A 15,123-nucleotide genomic window follows, 5' to 3' on the forward strand; every position below is an offset into this window, starting at 1 on the left:
GCGGCCACCATTTGCGTTCCTGTTTTTTTGCCGTGATAGGCTACATATTTACGTAGCCTATCACAGCAAAAAAACAGGAATGCAAATGGTGGCCACCGTAGCTGCCGCCATTTGCGTTTGCAGGCTCCACACGCTTGCGAATGCACCTGGCCGGCGGCTCCACGGAGTTGCCGAGGCGCAGAGCCAGCCAGGTTAGGATTTCAGGGGGAGGTGCGGAGCGCCTCCCCCCCACCGCGAATCACCCTCTTCGAAAAGGTAAGTGACTTTCGCACATCCCTACTTGGAGGAGAGTGTCCCAGGGACCATACGATTGTTCCGAGTCCCCTTCCTGAGCCTGTAGATGCTGCTGCAACCTTGGGAGGGGGACTTTTGAGTTCCGATCCCAAGGCCCCTCGCAGCTACCATGGAAAGAAGTGTGTCAGCTGCTTCCTGAGGTTGCAGATGCAGCCTTGGAAGGAGGAAAAAGTGGGTGGGGCAGGGGAGAGGTCAGGATACAAGAAATCCTACTGCTTCTCCAGCCCCAGCCTAGTCTCTGCTAGCAAGCCTCTCTAAATGGGCTCAAAGGCCTGTCTAGAGGAAAAACATTTAAAAGGCGGATGACGGGGCAAAAATCGCCTCTTGTTGCTCCTCTGGCCCGGCTGGCAGCAGTGAATATGCAGAAGCCACTGAGATTGGAAGTGTCCTTCTAAGGAGATCTGTTGTTGGCAGAAAGCAGGATATAAATATTTTCAAAACCAAAAGTTTTCAGGATGGTGAATAAAAAGCCTGATATCAGGTTTCTGTAAGGGTTAATGAGCATAGCAGGCCAGGCATAAGGACATGCTTAGCACTTCTCATGACCTCTCACCTTACAGCCTAATAAAACAGCAAAGATCATTTAGCCATTGAACGTAGTAGTGCTCGTCAGGGAGGAGACTACCAGAGAGGCCAGGCTCTGCTAGAGCTTGATGCTTGGACAGCAGCAGCCAGCAAGAGGTACGTGGGTCGCATCCAGGTTTCTGAGCTGATTTACTCCAGATCAGCAAGCAGCAGAAGCAGAAAGAACTTGGGATTTAAACAGTATTACCCTTAAAGTAGAATGTCTTTCAGACCAAGAGCCAAATTCCCTTTCAGAGAAGCTTATGGGGGCAGCTTTCGAATGGTGGGTGGGGCCAAAGGCAAAAAGGGGCAGGCCGAATGCCAGCATATTTTGCTTAAGGCTCTTCCTGCCAGAAACTAAGCCTTAGGGGGGCATCTCGACCTTTTGGAATGGGGGAAACCCTGCAAAAGCCAGAAAGCCACCAAATGAAAGGGGGGCAGGGGGAGGGGGCATGGCTACCAGGGGAATCCCAGAGGGCCAGATTTGGCCCACAGGCCTTTTTCCTCCCCTCCCGCCCCAGAATGGTGGGTGGGGCTATAGCCCTGCCTTAAAGATACATAATTGCTTGACTGTCCCAACAGGAGCCAATCCAGGGGTAACACAAGGGAAGTTCTAGTTTCATACTGAACTATATGACTTGGCAGGTCAGGGGACAAAGCCCTCAGAATACACTCTCTATTCATCTTGGTGTCCAGTTATTGCATGTTCTTATAAGTCCCCTGCCACCAATCCACACATGTTTTCAAACCACTACAGAAACACATTACAAACTACGACTATGCCAAAATCAGAAAACAAGAAGACCTAAAAGTTATTTGCTCAAGGCCACATGCTAAATTCAAGGCAGAGAGTAAGACTGAGCCCCCAAACACCAAACTGCTCCTTTCAACCAAGGCAGTTACTTTCTCACCCCAAGTCAATTCCCCTTCACTTATTAGGAAAGCAGGTTAGAGACTCACCAACTGACAAGTCATTTTCTTTGGGAAAGAGTCAGGAAGCTGAACCTTTCCACATTTTTACAATAGTTGCATTTCACTTTATTTGAATTACACAACTTTCTAAAATGCTGCTGCTGTGCTAAAATTAATTAAAATGTTTTCTCATTATCTTCAGCAGGGGACTGAAGCAACAGCAGAAGGAGCAATTCTGCCAGTGATGACTGTTGCCTTGAACCCAAGCCCAGCAATTTCAGACCAAGCTACACTGACATTACACAAGGAGTTGCAGAAATCTTTTTTAAAAACTCCGTAAATAACAGCCCCTGCCACCCCACCCCCACCAAGCAGAACCGAGGCACATGAGATGGAGAGGGGGTACTAACCCTTTCCTCCTGCTCTACAGTCCTGACACACACACATGCACATTGTTACGTGACATAGGAGGGAAGCACTGAATGTCACATGTGGTTTGGCCCTTAGTAGTTTGTGTAACACATATGTTAAGAGTTATTCAGTTCTTACTCATGCTTCTGTTACTACAGTATACTCATTATCTCTTGCTTCCACGCGTTCCCAGTAAATGTTTAGGGTAACCTTTCTTCACCATAACCATGGTGAAGCACTCTCTTTGAAAGAGCTGCCTAGCTTATCCTTATCTCTTATAATCTTCTCATTCTCCTCGATGCCCTTCTTTTATCCACTCAGACTCTGTTTCCTTGTTCCCTGACACCTTTTATTACTTTGGCTGTCTCTTCCTCCTTATAATTAAGCAAAATCTCCTTACTTACAAACTCAGCCATCCAGTTTACGTGAAAGAAAACAAACAATGTGAATAAAGCCAGGAATATTCTCAACTTAAAAATCAAGTTGGGCCACCAAATCTATTGCCCAGAACAACTCAGTAAATTCAGACACGATTCCATGGACAAAAGCAGATTTAAGTTTATTGAGGTAGTTAACAAATATACACACAAGGGGCTGAAGGAAATCAGTCCAGATTAGCCTTCTCCAACCTGGCACCTTCTGCACATCCTATCATGCTGGTGGGAGATGATGGGAGTTGTAGTCCAACACATCCAGAGGCTGCCAGATTGGAGAAGGCTGGTCCAGATATAAAGGCCAGTTGTGGTCCCACAGTGGAGTGACTGATTTTGGGTGATGTTTCCAGTCTCAATTTGTGCAACTACCAAATTCCTTATATACCCTTTAATTTACCTCCCCTTGTGTTTAATAGAAAATTAGGAAAGATAGGAGGTTTCACAGCTTCCTTGCATTTTCCTTCGTAAACGTTTTCTTAAGCAAGGAATATATACAGTGTTGACCATCTGTCTACCTTTAAATTAACTCAGAGTTCCAAGGTTTAAACACCTCTTCTCTTACAGTTCTGGCTAATCTTATCGATAGCAATTTAGAACACCTAGAATAATCTCTCTTCAGCAGACGATAACATCTTGTGTGTGTGTGAAGCAACCTCCAACTCTGATTAAACAATAGACTTTGAGTGAACAATGAACAATGGGGTTTTGTTTGTTTGACACAAAAGTCCAATAAGCCTTTTAGCAAGCAAAACAAACTTCTAGCTTAGTAAATCAGGTCAAGGGGATCATGAGCCTTTTATATCAAGTATATTCCCTATCCATACTCTTACGTTCCCCCACTTTGTTCCTTCTCTCTCTCTCACCCAGCAGAATCCTGCAGTAAGACATCCCATATAGATTAGGAATATCCTAGAGGGCTTGAGCTAACCATGCTTCATAAGAACATAAGAAGAGCTATGCTGGATCAGACCAAGGGTCCATCTAGTCCAGCATTTGGTTCACACAGTGGCCAACCAGCTGTCAACCAGGAACCCACATGAGTGCAACAGCACCCTCCCACCCATGTTCCTCAGCAACTGGTCTACATAGGCTCACTGCCTCTGGTACTGGAGGTAGCACATAGCCATCAGGACTAGTAGCCATTTATAGCCTTTTCCTCCAGGAATTTGTCCAGCCCCCTTTTAAAGCCATCCAAATTGGTGGGCATCACTACATCCTATGGTAACCAATTCCATAGTTTAACACACAGCGTATAGTTAAACTATAGAAGTCGCTACCACAGGGTCGCAAATTCATGTCTTACACAGGTGATCATACAGATTACAATATACCATAACAACATTCATGTATGTAATTCATACCAATTATAAAAGGGAGTTGCACAGATTATAATACCATGAGCCTGCCCCTTTGTTACTTATCTGGCTCAGTAGGTATGTTCTTTCTATAGGGCCTATTTCAGAATGCAGTTCATTGTGACCATTACTGTATACTGCAAGCTGAGCAAGTCACCCCCCCCCCCCGCCCCAATATGGCCTTCAGTCCTGTAATGGATGTTGGCCCAAAGGCCATTACAGGAGTGAAAGGAGTCAGGGGAAGAACTGAGGGCTTCCAGTGTGGATGCAAAGACATTGTTCAGACCTCAGGTCTACCCACTGAGAACTGACAGAGGGGCAAACCTGGTACACAATTTTTTCTGATGCCAGGTCTACCTATCTTGGTGCTCAGGCATTGTCACTGCTCAGTCACTAGATTTACCAGAAATGGTGGGTCTGTTCTCTAATGCTATCAGGGCTTTAGAGAAATGTGCAGCCATACACAAAATGTGCAATTCCAGGAAAAAATGTGCAATTTCAACAGAATATTGCTGCAGTTTAAAACTGAAGCCATGCAAAAGATGTATTGTTAGTTGGGGTAAAAAGTGGCTTGTAACAATGTGAAAAGTAAAATGGGTAGCCCAGGCTCCTCTAGAACCCTAAACCCTGATCAAGCATGCCCATTTCTCCTCCCACAGCTAAAGTTGCTCCACACAGACTCAACTGCTACTCTGTAGAGCTGCCTTCCCCAGCCTGGTGACATACAGATTTTTTGACTTCAACTCCTATCAGCTCCAGCCAGCATGGCCAATGTTCAGGAATGCTGGGAGTTGTAGTCCAAAACATCTGCAAGGCACCAGGTTGGGGAAGATTCCTCTAGAGAGTATTACCAATGTTTCCAAGATGAAGGAAATAATTCCAGGCAAGTCATGTGAACTTGTCAATGTCATGATAAGGGTAGTGATGCCATAATATATCCGTTATGATATTCTTAAGACAGCTGTACTGTGTTTGTGTATTTAGGTTTTTTTTTCCACTTGATCCTAGGTTTTTTAATCCCTCACTCCAAATAAAGTTTTGTTCGGGTTCATGATGCTTCTTGAACATAACCCTCTTCCGCATTAGTGCTGTTCAGTTCCCAGGATCTTCTGCTGTTCTGTGTAGGCTTCTCAATGTCGTGGAATGTGATCCTAAGCAACAAAGCACACACAGAGAGAAAGTGCACAGGTACAGGTATGTTGAAGTGGCGCATGAATTACAATCACAAATTGCTGTGCACCGCAGCTTTGCCCTCCCCCTGGTGAAATTCCTGTGGATGCCTGTGTCCTACCCCACTATGAAACGGAATAATGGGCTCAAGTTACAGGAAGCCAGATTCCGGCTGAACATCAGGAAAAACTTCCTGAGTGTCAGAGCAATACGGCAATGGAACCAATTACCTGGGGAGGTGGTGGGCTCTCCCACACTGGAGGCCTTTAAGACGAGGCTGGACAGCCATTTGTCAGGGATGCTCTGACTTGGATTCCTGCATTGAGCAGGGGGTTGGACTCGATGGCCTTGTAGGCCCCTTCCAACCCTACTATACTACTATTCTATGATTCTATGAAACATAAATATTATCCTACATCAGTGGGCAAGGATGAAAAAGCTAAACTACTGTAAAGTACATTCCATGTCAAAAGAACTTGCACTGTATAGTAGATGTAGTACTGGAGCTATACCTGGGTTAAAATCCTGGTGCAACTGGATGACCTTGGGTCAATTACTCTCAGCATAACCTATTCAAGGGGTTGTCGTGATGACGAAATGGGGTAATTCCTATTAATGCTCCCGCGAGGAAGGGCGGGCAACACGTCATGGAAATGTCACCTGATAAACGGAGATGCTCTACGACGGTCCAGCAGCGCAACAACGGCGCCACTGTGCTGAAGGCTCTGAGGCTTCAGTCCGACGCACAGTTCCCTTCGGGCTCGACCCACAGGAGGCTCGGGCGGAAGGCACTGGATTCAAAGCCGCTGCGAGGGCGGCTTCGCACACGCTACATCTCCCTGGCTAGCATCCGAAAGAAGGCCGCCGCCGCCCGCCGGACGGCGCGGCGCGGCGCGGCGCGGCGCCGGGCGGCCTTCCTTGGGCCGTGACGCAACAAAGGGAAGCGCCGCCTCCCGCGCCCGGCCCACGTGCGCCCGGCCCGCCTCTCGCCCCGCCCACCGGCTCCGCCTGGGCGCGGGAGCGCCTCCCCCCTTTCTGGTCAGCCGAAGCCGGCCGGAGAGCGGCGCCGGGGGAGCGCAGCGTCCCGCCGCCCGCAGCCGCTATGGGAAGCCGGCCGCCCCTCCCGCGGAGCCCATCCCTCCGCGCCCGCCGCTTGGCTCCGACCACCCCGGGGCTGGAAGGCGGGCCCCGGAGCCCCGCGCGGCCCGCTCTCCCTCGTGCTCAGCCCGCTCGCTCTTGCTGAGCCTCCGCCAGCCCCCTCCAGCCTCGCCTGCCTCGCGTCGCTCGCCAGCCCCCGCTCGGCGATGGGGCCGCGGGGCTGCTAGATGGGCGGCTCTTCTGGCGGTGGGCAAGGCGCGCCCTTCCTCGCTCCGGGCCTCCATGGCTTCATAGCGGCCTCCGCGCCCGCAGAGAGCATCTCCGCCGCACCCAGCGCCAGCCATGGGGGCTTCTGCGGCCAACGCAGCCGCGGCTGCTGCAGTCGCCGCCGCCGCCGCCTCCCCCCCCAAGGCCCCCAGAGGAGCCGCGTTCGTCTCCAGCCTGCTGGTGGTGAGTCGCCGGGGCGGGAAAGGAGCCGGAGGCAAGGGGCGGCTTGTGCCCGAGTTCCCCCCTTGCGGCAAGCGCGCAGATGAGTTAGGGAGAGGCGGGCGGCGGGCGGCGTGGCTGTGAAGCTGAGCCGTGCCAACCACCTTCGAATTTGGGGCGGCAAGGCTTCCTAACACGAAATACGCCAGGGCGCCTGTGTCCCCAGAAGCCCAGAACTCTTGCTTTGGCAGCCTTGCGCTTTCCTTCTAGAACGGGGGTGAAGGGAATTCACTTTGTACATGTTCAGAGGAATGCTTACGATTTCACAGGCGAATCATCTAAACTGGCCTTTGAAAACAAACGGGGGCTTCTCTACCGTGAATCAGTAGAGCCCCACAAAGCATCTTACTGATCAAACAGCTCATGAGCTAAGTGAAGGCTCTGCTTCCTAAATCTCTGGGAGAAGATGCTGCTGGTGTCTGGTTTCTCAGTTCCCTGAGAACTCGTTCTGCTGTGTTGCTGTAGAACCAACTTCGCCAACTGGGGCCCTCCAGATGACCAATGGCTGGCTGGGGCTGATGGAAGTGGTAGGCCAACACAGCTGGAGGGCACCATGTTGGCAAAGGCAGGTGTAGAGATTTTCTTTAAGTTGCTTAGTCATGGACCAGTGTTGTTGCTTCAGTAAAGCATCTGAATCACCCTTTCCCCAATCTAGCTGTTGGCACCCCGCCCCCCTTTCAGATCCGAGGAGGCTGCATCTTTTCATTTGTGTTTCATAAAATGAGTTTGTGCGTACATTGTCTCTTGGAGGACTAGGATACGTTTAGGTTATCCTTCCCTTCCCTCAGCTTAACATTCAAAGCTAGGGGTGAGCAACTGGAGGACTGGGACACCAAGTGTAGACCCCGAAGGGTTCCGATCTGTCTGAATTCAAGGACCTCCCAATTATTATGCACCTCAACTACTTTACACCAAGTGGAGACAAAAGCAGAGGGCTCTCTTCCCCTCAGCATGGATAGCAACAGTAGCTCTGTGAATATTTTCTCCTAATACACTTCCCATAAGCAAAGGCACACAGGCAAAAATGGTGAGCAGCTGAGGTTCCTAAAGGGAAAGGCTCTGCCAAAGCCAATGTTGCTGTTTACACTGGGAGAGAGAAGGTTACATTTTGGCTTATGTGGGAGTGCATGACTGGGGGAACCAATGTTCCTGTTCTGTAGTCCTTGTTCAGTTCAAAATACGGCCTTCCTTAAAAATTGCTTGCTAACCAAGGCCATAGACTGTACCATTAAATATCTGGTAGTCCAGGTGCGAGGGACTTTTATTTATTCCGGACCTTTCTATATATTAACAGTATTGACTATTTGTTTATTGAATTTATATTCCCTCCTTTCCTTTCAGAAGGTCAAGGTGGTGTATGAGTTCTGTGCCCCCCCCCTCCACTTTATCCCTGCAACAGACTAACCTACCTCATGGGGTCAAGAGAGAATGACTGACCTAAAGTCACCTAATAAGCTTCATAGCTATGGGGATTTGCCATCCTCCAAAAAATTGAACTTTAAGAGGAGGCTCCTACGTGAAATAGCTGAATTAGAACTGATAATGAAATGTGGTTCTCTTTGTTTGGCATGTATAGGGGCAATGGTTTCCTGTCTTCCTTCAGGTATTAATTAACTTAACACAATCATCCTAGCATTGCTGTTGCCAATTACTGCCATTGTGGACTGGCTCTTGTGCTTATTTGCTTTCATTTACTTTTTAACTGAATTTTCACAGAATTTCTAGCATTTCATTGTCATTTGGCTCCACTGTCCATCGTTCTTTTCCTTGCACCCATGCATTCCTATCAGTGCCAACTGAGGATAACGCTTCATGCATATGATGAAGTGGGTAGTCCACAAAAGCTTATTCCGTAATATATTTGTTGGTCATTAAGGTGCTACAGGACTGTGTGTGTGTGTGTGTGTGTGCATGGGCTGCAACAGGCTAACACCACTTTGCCTTTGGAAGTGGCGGTGAACTATCATGTGTGAGGTCTCTTGTTCAGTTCTCACCTCTGGCATGAATTCAGTTTTCCACTTTGAATATCATAATAATTCTGATTGATTTTAAAGGGTTGTTACAAGAATGACTGAGATGGTATATGAAATGCTTGAATAATTGATTTTAAGTAAGAGTTGTTAGGGTTTGATGTTAAGTGCTCGTCATTTGTAAGTATCATCCTCCCTTTGGCAGCATCCTGTCAAAGGCATACTTGGTCTGGAATACGCACAGTTGCCAAGAGTTAGGCCCTGTAGCAGAAATTGGTTACTTTAAAATATGCCCTGGTAAAGACATAATACTTTCGATCTCTCAGCCATGATGAAGATATTGTGAGTAGGCTGGCAGGTTGCCTCCTCCCTTCTCTCACGCTGATTACCCCCCTTCCTCTTTTTGCCAGCATTGACTCTGTTGCAACATTGAAGAGAAGGTAGGAAGCTGCCTCATACCAAGTCAGTCCACTGGTCAGTGTTGCTTGGTATTGTCTTCTATGACTGGAAGTGGCTCTCCAGGGTTGCAGACAAGAGCATTTCCCATCACTGGCTGAGATGCCATGGCTGCACAAGCATTCATCAGGGTTAGTGTTGGCAAATCAGCTGCCCAGCACTTCCTATCTCTGAGTCAGTGGTCAAGAGAGCAGCAGCATTGCATCTGCAGCAGGTTAACACGTTTATCCTTCTCATTTACATTGTCAATGTGGGATTCTACAGTTGATTCTCTAGAAATACCCAGAGGTTGGTACAGCTGCATAGCTGCTTGGATGTGAACTGTACTGTTGCTATGGTGCTGTATGTTTCTCATTTTTCAAGGACAACATGAAGTTTGTTTTTCATTTGCAGAGTGTGTGAGTTTTGATTCCCTTTGTAAAAGCTAAATGTGTTCTGCTGTGGGAGCTTTGTGTTCAGTGTAGAATTAAATGTTGATGTGAATGGTTGCCCGTATATGATGCACAGTTCTTTTGGTTGTAAAACTTAATTAGTGTGTCAACAGTGTTCAGTACCTTTGTTTTTTCCTCTTAAATTTAAACAATGTAAGGGAAGTACATGCTCTTGTCCCTAAATTTTCACAAATATTCCAAAAGAAATGTCTACATGATAAAACATTTAAACCACATTAAATGTGCTGTATTTCTCCCCCACCCCCTCAAATATTTCAGGTCAAATATTTGAAGTGTATTGGGACAAAAAATGAACCTGGGCTACTTTCTCTTAGTTCTGTTTACTAAATACAAATAAAACAAACATCTAAAATTAGATCTCTCTAGGGCAGGGATGGGCAACTCGAGGCCCCCCACGTGTTTTAGCTTTCAGCTTCCATTAGCCCTAGCCATCATAGCCAATGGTGAGGGATGATGGGAGATGTAGGCCAAAATGTCTGGTGGGCCACAAATTGCCCACCCCTGCTGTAGGGCATCAGAATATTTTCTGATGCAAACTGAAAAAAGTCCTATGCAAATGACCCCTATGCAAATTAATTTGCATTGGACAATTTTCCAGATAATTTTGCAATTCAAATTTTTCCTGAAAACCTTTTTCACCGCCAAAGATGACCTAAGGATTCAGGCAGGTACAAATGGAAGGATATGTTCCTTTAGATACTCTGGCTCTCCTTAAGCTGTATAGGACTTTAAAGGTTAACACTAACACTTTGAATTTGCACTGGAAATGGTCTAGAAGCCAGTGCAGCTGATGAAACAGTGGTATCACATGATTAGATTGACCAGTCCCAGTTAGTATCCTAGTAGCTCTGTTTTGGACTAATGGAAGTTTCTGAACCATTTTCAGAGGTAGCCCATGTACAATGCGTTGCAGTAATCCAACCAGGAAGTTACCAGAACATGGATACCCAGACTAACCCTGTCCAGATAGAATTGCAGCTAGTATGTCAGCCTAAGCTGTGAACATGTGAACCAATTCTGAGTGGAAATGGGCAAAGCCCAAGGTGCCCTTGAGTAAAGAATTTATCATGGATGGCGATGTAGAATTGGCACATCTGTCAATTGACTGGTCAGATATTCCACGAAGCTAAGAATGCCACTCTAGATAGCTGCCTATTTTTTTTTTTAAATTAATTATGGTGTCTCTTGTTAGTAAAGCCCTGCAGCCCATGGGGGCAAACTAGGCGGTAGGAGCTTTGTGATGCTGCTCTCTGCTTGCTATAATTGCAGAGACATGAGATCTGTTACACAGGCTTCTCCAATCAGGAACACAAGCAGTCCAGGCTGAATACTTCCATGACACTTATTTAATAACTGCAGCTACTTTGCTTTATTTATATTTTCATTTCACTTTTTATAAACTGTTCTTGATAATAAAGTAAACAAAAAGAGGCAATAACAATTAGGCAAGAACAATGCATAATTAAAATAAGTCACAATAAACATAAAACATGTACATGTATTTAATGCAAAAGTCATAAAACACAATGCACCAATATTATAAATAGATAACAACCTTTTTTTAAAAGCAACAGATAAAAGAGTCAAAAGAATTAATTAAATAGTACTTGCTCAGGTAGACCGGTTGTCTTTACTGATCACAACTAAATCCCCTGGTCCATTCCTTGCCCTTAGCCCCATTAATTGCTCCACTCTGTGGTGCATACCACAGCAGTTTAAATGCTAGAATATTCCCCTATGCTAAATCTATATTGTGAGTGTAATGGGCCCCTTAGATTGAGGGCTGTTCTGTTTGCATCTTTCAGATGTGCATAGGATTGCACATTGGATTATGATTAAGGGTGCAACCCTATGCATGTAGAATTGTTTTTGGCTAAACAACTCCCAGCATCCCTCCAGCCAGACTTCTTTCTAAACATGTATATGATTGCACTCTAAGGTGTGCTTAGTGAGGGCTTAATCTAGGGTCTTATCTCAGTGAATGGAAAATGTCTTTGTTCCCCACAGAAGAAGAAAAGGTGGCAGCTCTCTTGTATTTTCATAACTGTGGCTTGACTAATTGACCCAATTATTGGTTAGCCAATAGTCCAGGCCACTTGATTCTATCCTATCCTGCCCATATTGTTTTCTCCCTCATAAGAACATAAGAAGAGCCATGCTGAATCAGACCAAGGGTCCAGCATTCTCTTTACATAGTGGCCAAACAGCTACCCACAGGAAACACACAAGCAGGACATGAGAGCAACAGCACTCTCTTGCCCATGTTCCCCAGCAACTGGTGTACATAAGCATACTGCCTCTGATACTGGAGGCAGCATATAGCCATTAGGACTAATAGTCATTGATAGCCTTCTCCTCCAGGAATTTGTCTATCTATCACCCTTTTAAAGCCATGCAAGCTGATTGCGGTCACTACATCTTGTGATAGAGAATTCCAAAATTTAAGTATGCATGTATGAAGTACTTCCTTTTATCTGTCCTGAATCTCCCACCAATCAGCTTCATGGAATGACCCCAGGTTCTAGTATTATGAGAGAGGGAGAAAAATGTCTCTCTATTCACATTCTCCACACCATGCATAATTTTGTACACCTCTATCATGTCTCCCCTTGCTTGCCTTTTTTCCAAGCTTAAACAGTCCCAAATGTAACCTTTCCTCATAGGGGAGTTGCTCCAGCCCCTTGATCGTTTTAGTTGCCCTTTTCTGCACTTCTTCCAGTTCTACAATATCTTTTTTTTTTAACGGGTGGTGACCAGAACTGTACACCGAATTCTAAGTGTGTTCTCACCATAGATTGTTTATGGACAGTATGATATTGACAGTTTTGTTATGATATTGGCACAGAGAACCTTTTATTGGCTGAGGCTGGTGTGCCTGCTGCCATGTCTCCTAGAGAGAGCCTAGTTATAGTTGTATCCAAGCTCTGGTAATCTCCAGGTTAAACCACTGCAATGCATTGGACATGGGGCTACATTTGAAGACTGCAGTTAGTTCTAAACACAGCTGCTAGGCTACCAAGTGGTACTGGGGTCTTTCCTGTGCTTAAAGAGCTCAGTTGGTTTTCAGTCTGTTTCTGAGCACAATTCAAAGCACTGGGTCTCGAAAGCACCACATGGCTTAAAACCTGGATACTTGAGGAAACATCTCGTCCTACATCGCATCCTGCCTGTACGCTAAGATCTTCCTCGGAGGCCTTCTTCCAGGTTCCCCTGCCATCTAAACTGAGGTCAGAGGCTACAGGGGAGAGGTCCTTTTCTGCTGTGGCTTGTTGCTTGTGTAATTCTCTCCCTATGGAAGCTTTCCAGGCATCTACACTAATGTATTTTACACATCAGGCAGGCGAAGACCTTTTTATTCTCCCAAGCTTTTAACCTCTGTATTTTCTCTTTCCTGATCAGATTGTTTAAATGCTTCCTTTTACTGTGGTGTGGTATTTAGTTATTTGTAAACTGCCTAGAAATTTGGGTGATACAGAAATGTGTTTCTATACATAAAACAAACCTGATAATTCAAGTAGATCTCAAAGCTGAATTACTATGATGATGGTTATTACGAGTTATATTGAGTGTGTGTGTGTGTGTCACAGAGAGGCGGGGAGAGAGAAGATGGATTCAATTCCAGTGGTGAAGTTGGAATATGTAAGCCCAACATTTAATCGAATTTACTAACAATTGCCAGGATGTAAAAAGGGGGGCAAAAAGTATTTGAAGTCCCCATGTACACCACATTTTGTTTAAGTATTATAGGTTGGTAGATAGGCAGTAGCTCCCTGTTAGGCAGGAAACCTGAGCATGTCTTCTGAATCTAGTTACCTTTAATTTGGGTAAAGCTGATATTACTTGCTGTGATTTGTCTTATTGTCTGTATCTGACATAGATTTATGTATGTGTTTCAGGGGTTTGTGTTCCTTGGCACCATTGATGCTCAGTCAGAGTTGACATCTGAACAGAATGCCATAAGCCTGTCTGCTGGCACATACAGCCACCTTGATCGTGCCACTAACAAACAGCTGACTTGTGACAAGTGTCCTGCAGGAACCTATGTATCTAAGCATTGCACGATGACAGCCTTAAGAGAGTGCAGCCGTTGTGCTAGTGAGACCTTCACAAAGCATGAAAATGGTATAGAGAGCTGCCATTTGTGTAGAAAGCCCTGTGAGCTGCCGATGGTTGAGAGAACACCTTGTACTGCTTTGACTGACCGTGAATGCGCCTGTCCATCTGGCAGATTTCTAGATGGTGACACTTGCATCCCTTATTCAGTCTGCCCCATTGGATGGGGCTTAAGAAAGAAAGGAACTGAAACAGAAGACATCAGGTGCAAACCATGCCCCCGTGGCACTTTCTCTGCTGTGCCTTCTAGTGTGTTGAGATGCAAAACATTTACCAACTGTGTACAAAACAACATGGTGGTGATAAAACCAGGGACAAAGGAGAGAGACAACATCTGTGGATTTCAGTCAACTTTCCAGAATGCAGCTGGGCTTTTGTCAAGTCCAGAAAAGGATGAACAACATCACACAATTCATTCTACTACTTTTCTTCCCAAAGGTCGGTATGATGCATTGTCAGACATCTGTAGCTGTATTTTGAATGCCCTCCATGGAGAGGCCTGTCAATCTACTTCATATTGTTTTAGACCCCTTTTACCAAGCCTGTTAGCAGAACTATCATCTCTGTAGTTAGCTGCTCCTTGGGTAGAGTTTGTTTCTCCCTATGTGGTTCCTCTGTTTAGCATACCGTCCAAGTAATTCCCTGTGCAGCATGAGGTCAGGTGTAGAGATGGAAAAGGCAAGCATTCCACAGGGATGGGGTAGAAGATGTATATTGGAGTTTCCAACTCTAGTTTACTCCTCATTCTTGACCTTACCCCTGTACTTCAGATGGGTGTGTGTGTGTGTGTGTGTGTGTGTGTAATTAAAAGTTCATCTGGTGCCTTGTTTAAAGATACATACATGGACTATGAGAATGCGGTTGTGACATCTCCATTGCCAATCAGTACTGTAAACCTCCTGTTTCTGCTGCAAACCTGAATAACATGCTTCGCCTGAACGCTATCCTGGAGAGGAATAGGTATATTTGGGTTGTATCCAGAGGTGTCCTTCCTCCAGTGGAACAGACTGTGCTAGAGCACCAAAATCCTCTTTCCTTCCCCCCTGCCCCTCAAATCCACTCCAGAGGGTTGGGGACCCTCCAGAGCAGATTTCAGGAATGTGTTGGGGGCTTCAGTGGGAAGGAAACTCTTGTTGTGAGAGTGGAAGTTCACCCATGTAAAAATGGATTTTGTTCACCTTGCTGAAAGATGGTGAATGCACTTCCAGAATACAGCAGCTACTGTTTTTATGTATGCCTGTATGGACTCTCAGTAGCTACTTGACACAACATGGGTTAGATACCTCTTTCTAAAGTAAGTACTCCAAAAGCCAATCAGACTTAAAAAGTAAATTAAATACTGTAAAAGCCATGTTAGCCAGAATTATATTAATAGCTTTCAGAAGTTTGCTGTTTCACTTCTAATATT

At 45.8% G+C, this 15,123-nt stretch overlaps 1 protein-coding gene and 1 long non-coding RNA gene across 2 annotated transcripts in view; one reads left to right on the forward strand and one right to left on the reverse strand.

Moving 5' to 3' along the window:
- Positions 1-2,716: 2,716 nt before the first annotated feature.
- On the reverse strand, positions 2,717-6,075 carry LOC146358853 (uncharacterized). Its single transcript, XR_014786009.1, has 3 exons — positions 5,801-6,075; positions 3,013-5,121; positions 2,717-2,803 (listed from the first exon to the last, which is right to left on the reverse strand). It is a non-coding gene; the product is annotated as an uncharacterized LOC146358853 (long non-coding RNA).
- Positions 6,076-6,181: 106 nt separating this feature from the next.
- TNFRSF21 (TNF receptor superfamily member 21) overlaps positions 6,182-15,123 on the forward strand; it is a 91,492-nt gene continuing 82,550 nt past the window's right edge. The window contains exons 1-2 of the mRNA XM_084821704.1: positions 6,182-6,688; positions 13,499-14,153. Of these exons, the coding sequence (XP_084677830.1) occupies positions 6,581-6,688; positions 13,499-14,153 (763 nt within the window). The 5' untranslated portion in view covers positions 6,182-6,580. The remainder of the gene's footprint in view (positions 6,689-13,498; positions 14,154-15,123) is intronic.

Source organism: Heloderma suspectum, chromosome 1, assembly GCF_057233095.1.
Source record: "Heloderma suspectum isolate Gila_16-S chromosome 1, 16-S_ref, whole genome shotgun sequence".
NCBI classification, from domain to species: domain Eukaryota; kingdom Metazoa; phylum Chordata; class Lepidosauria; order Squamata; family Helodermatidae; genus Heloderma; species Heloderma suspectum.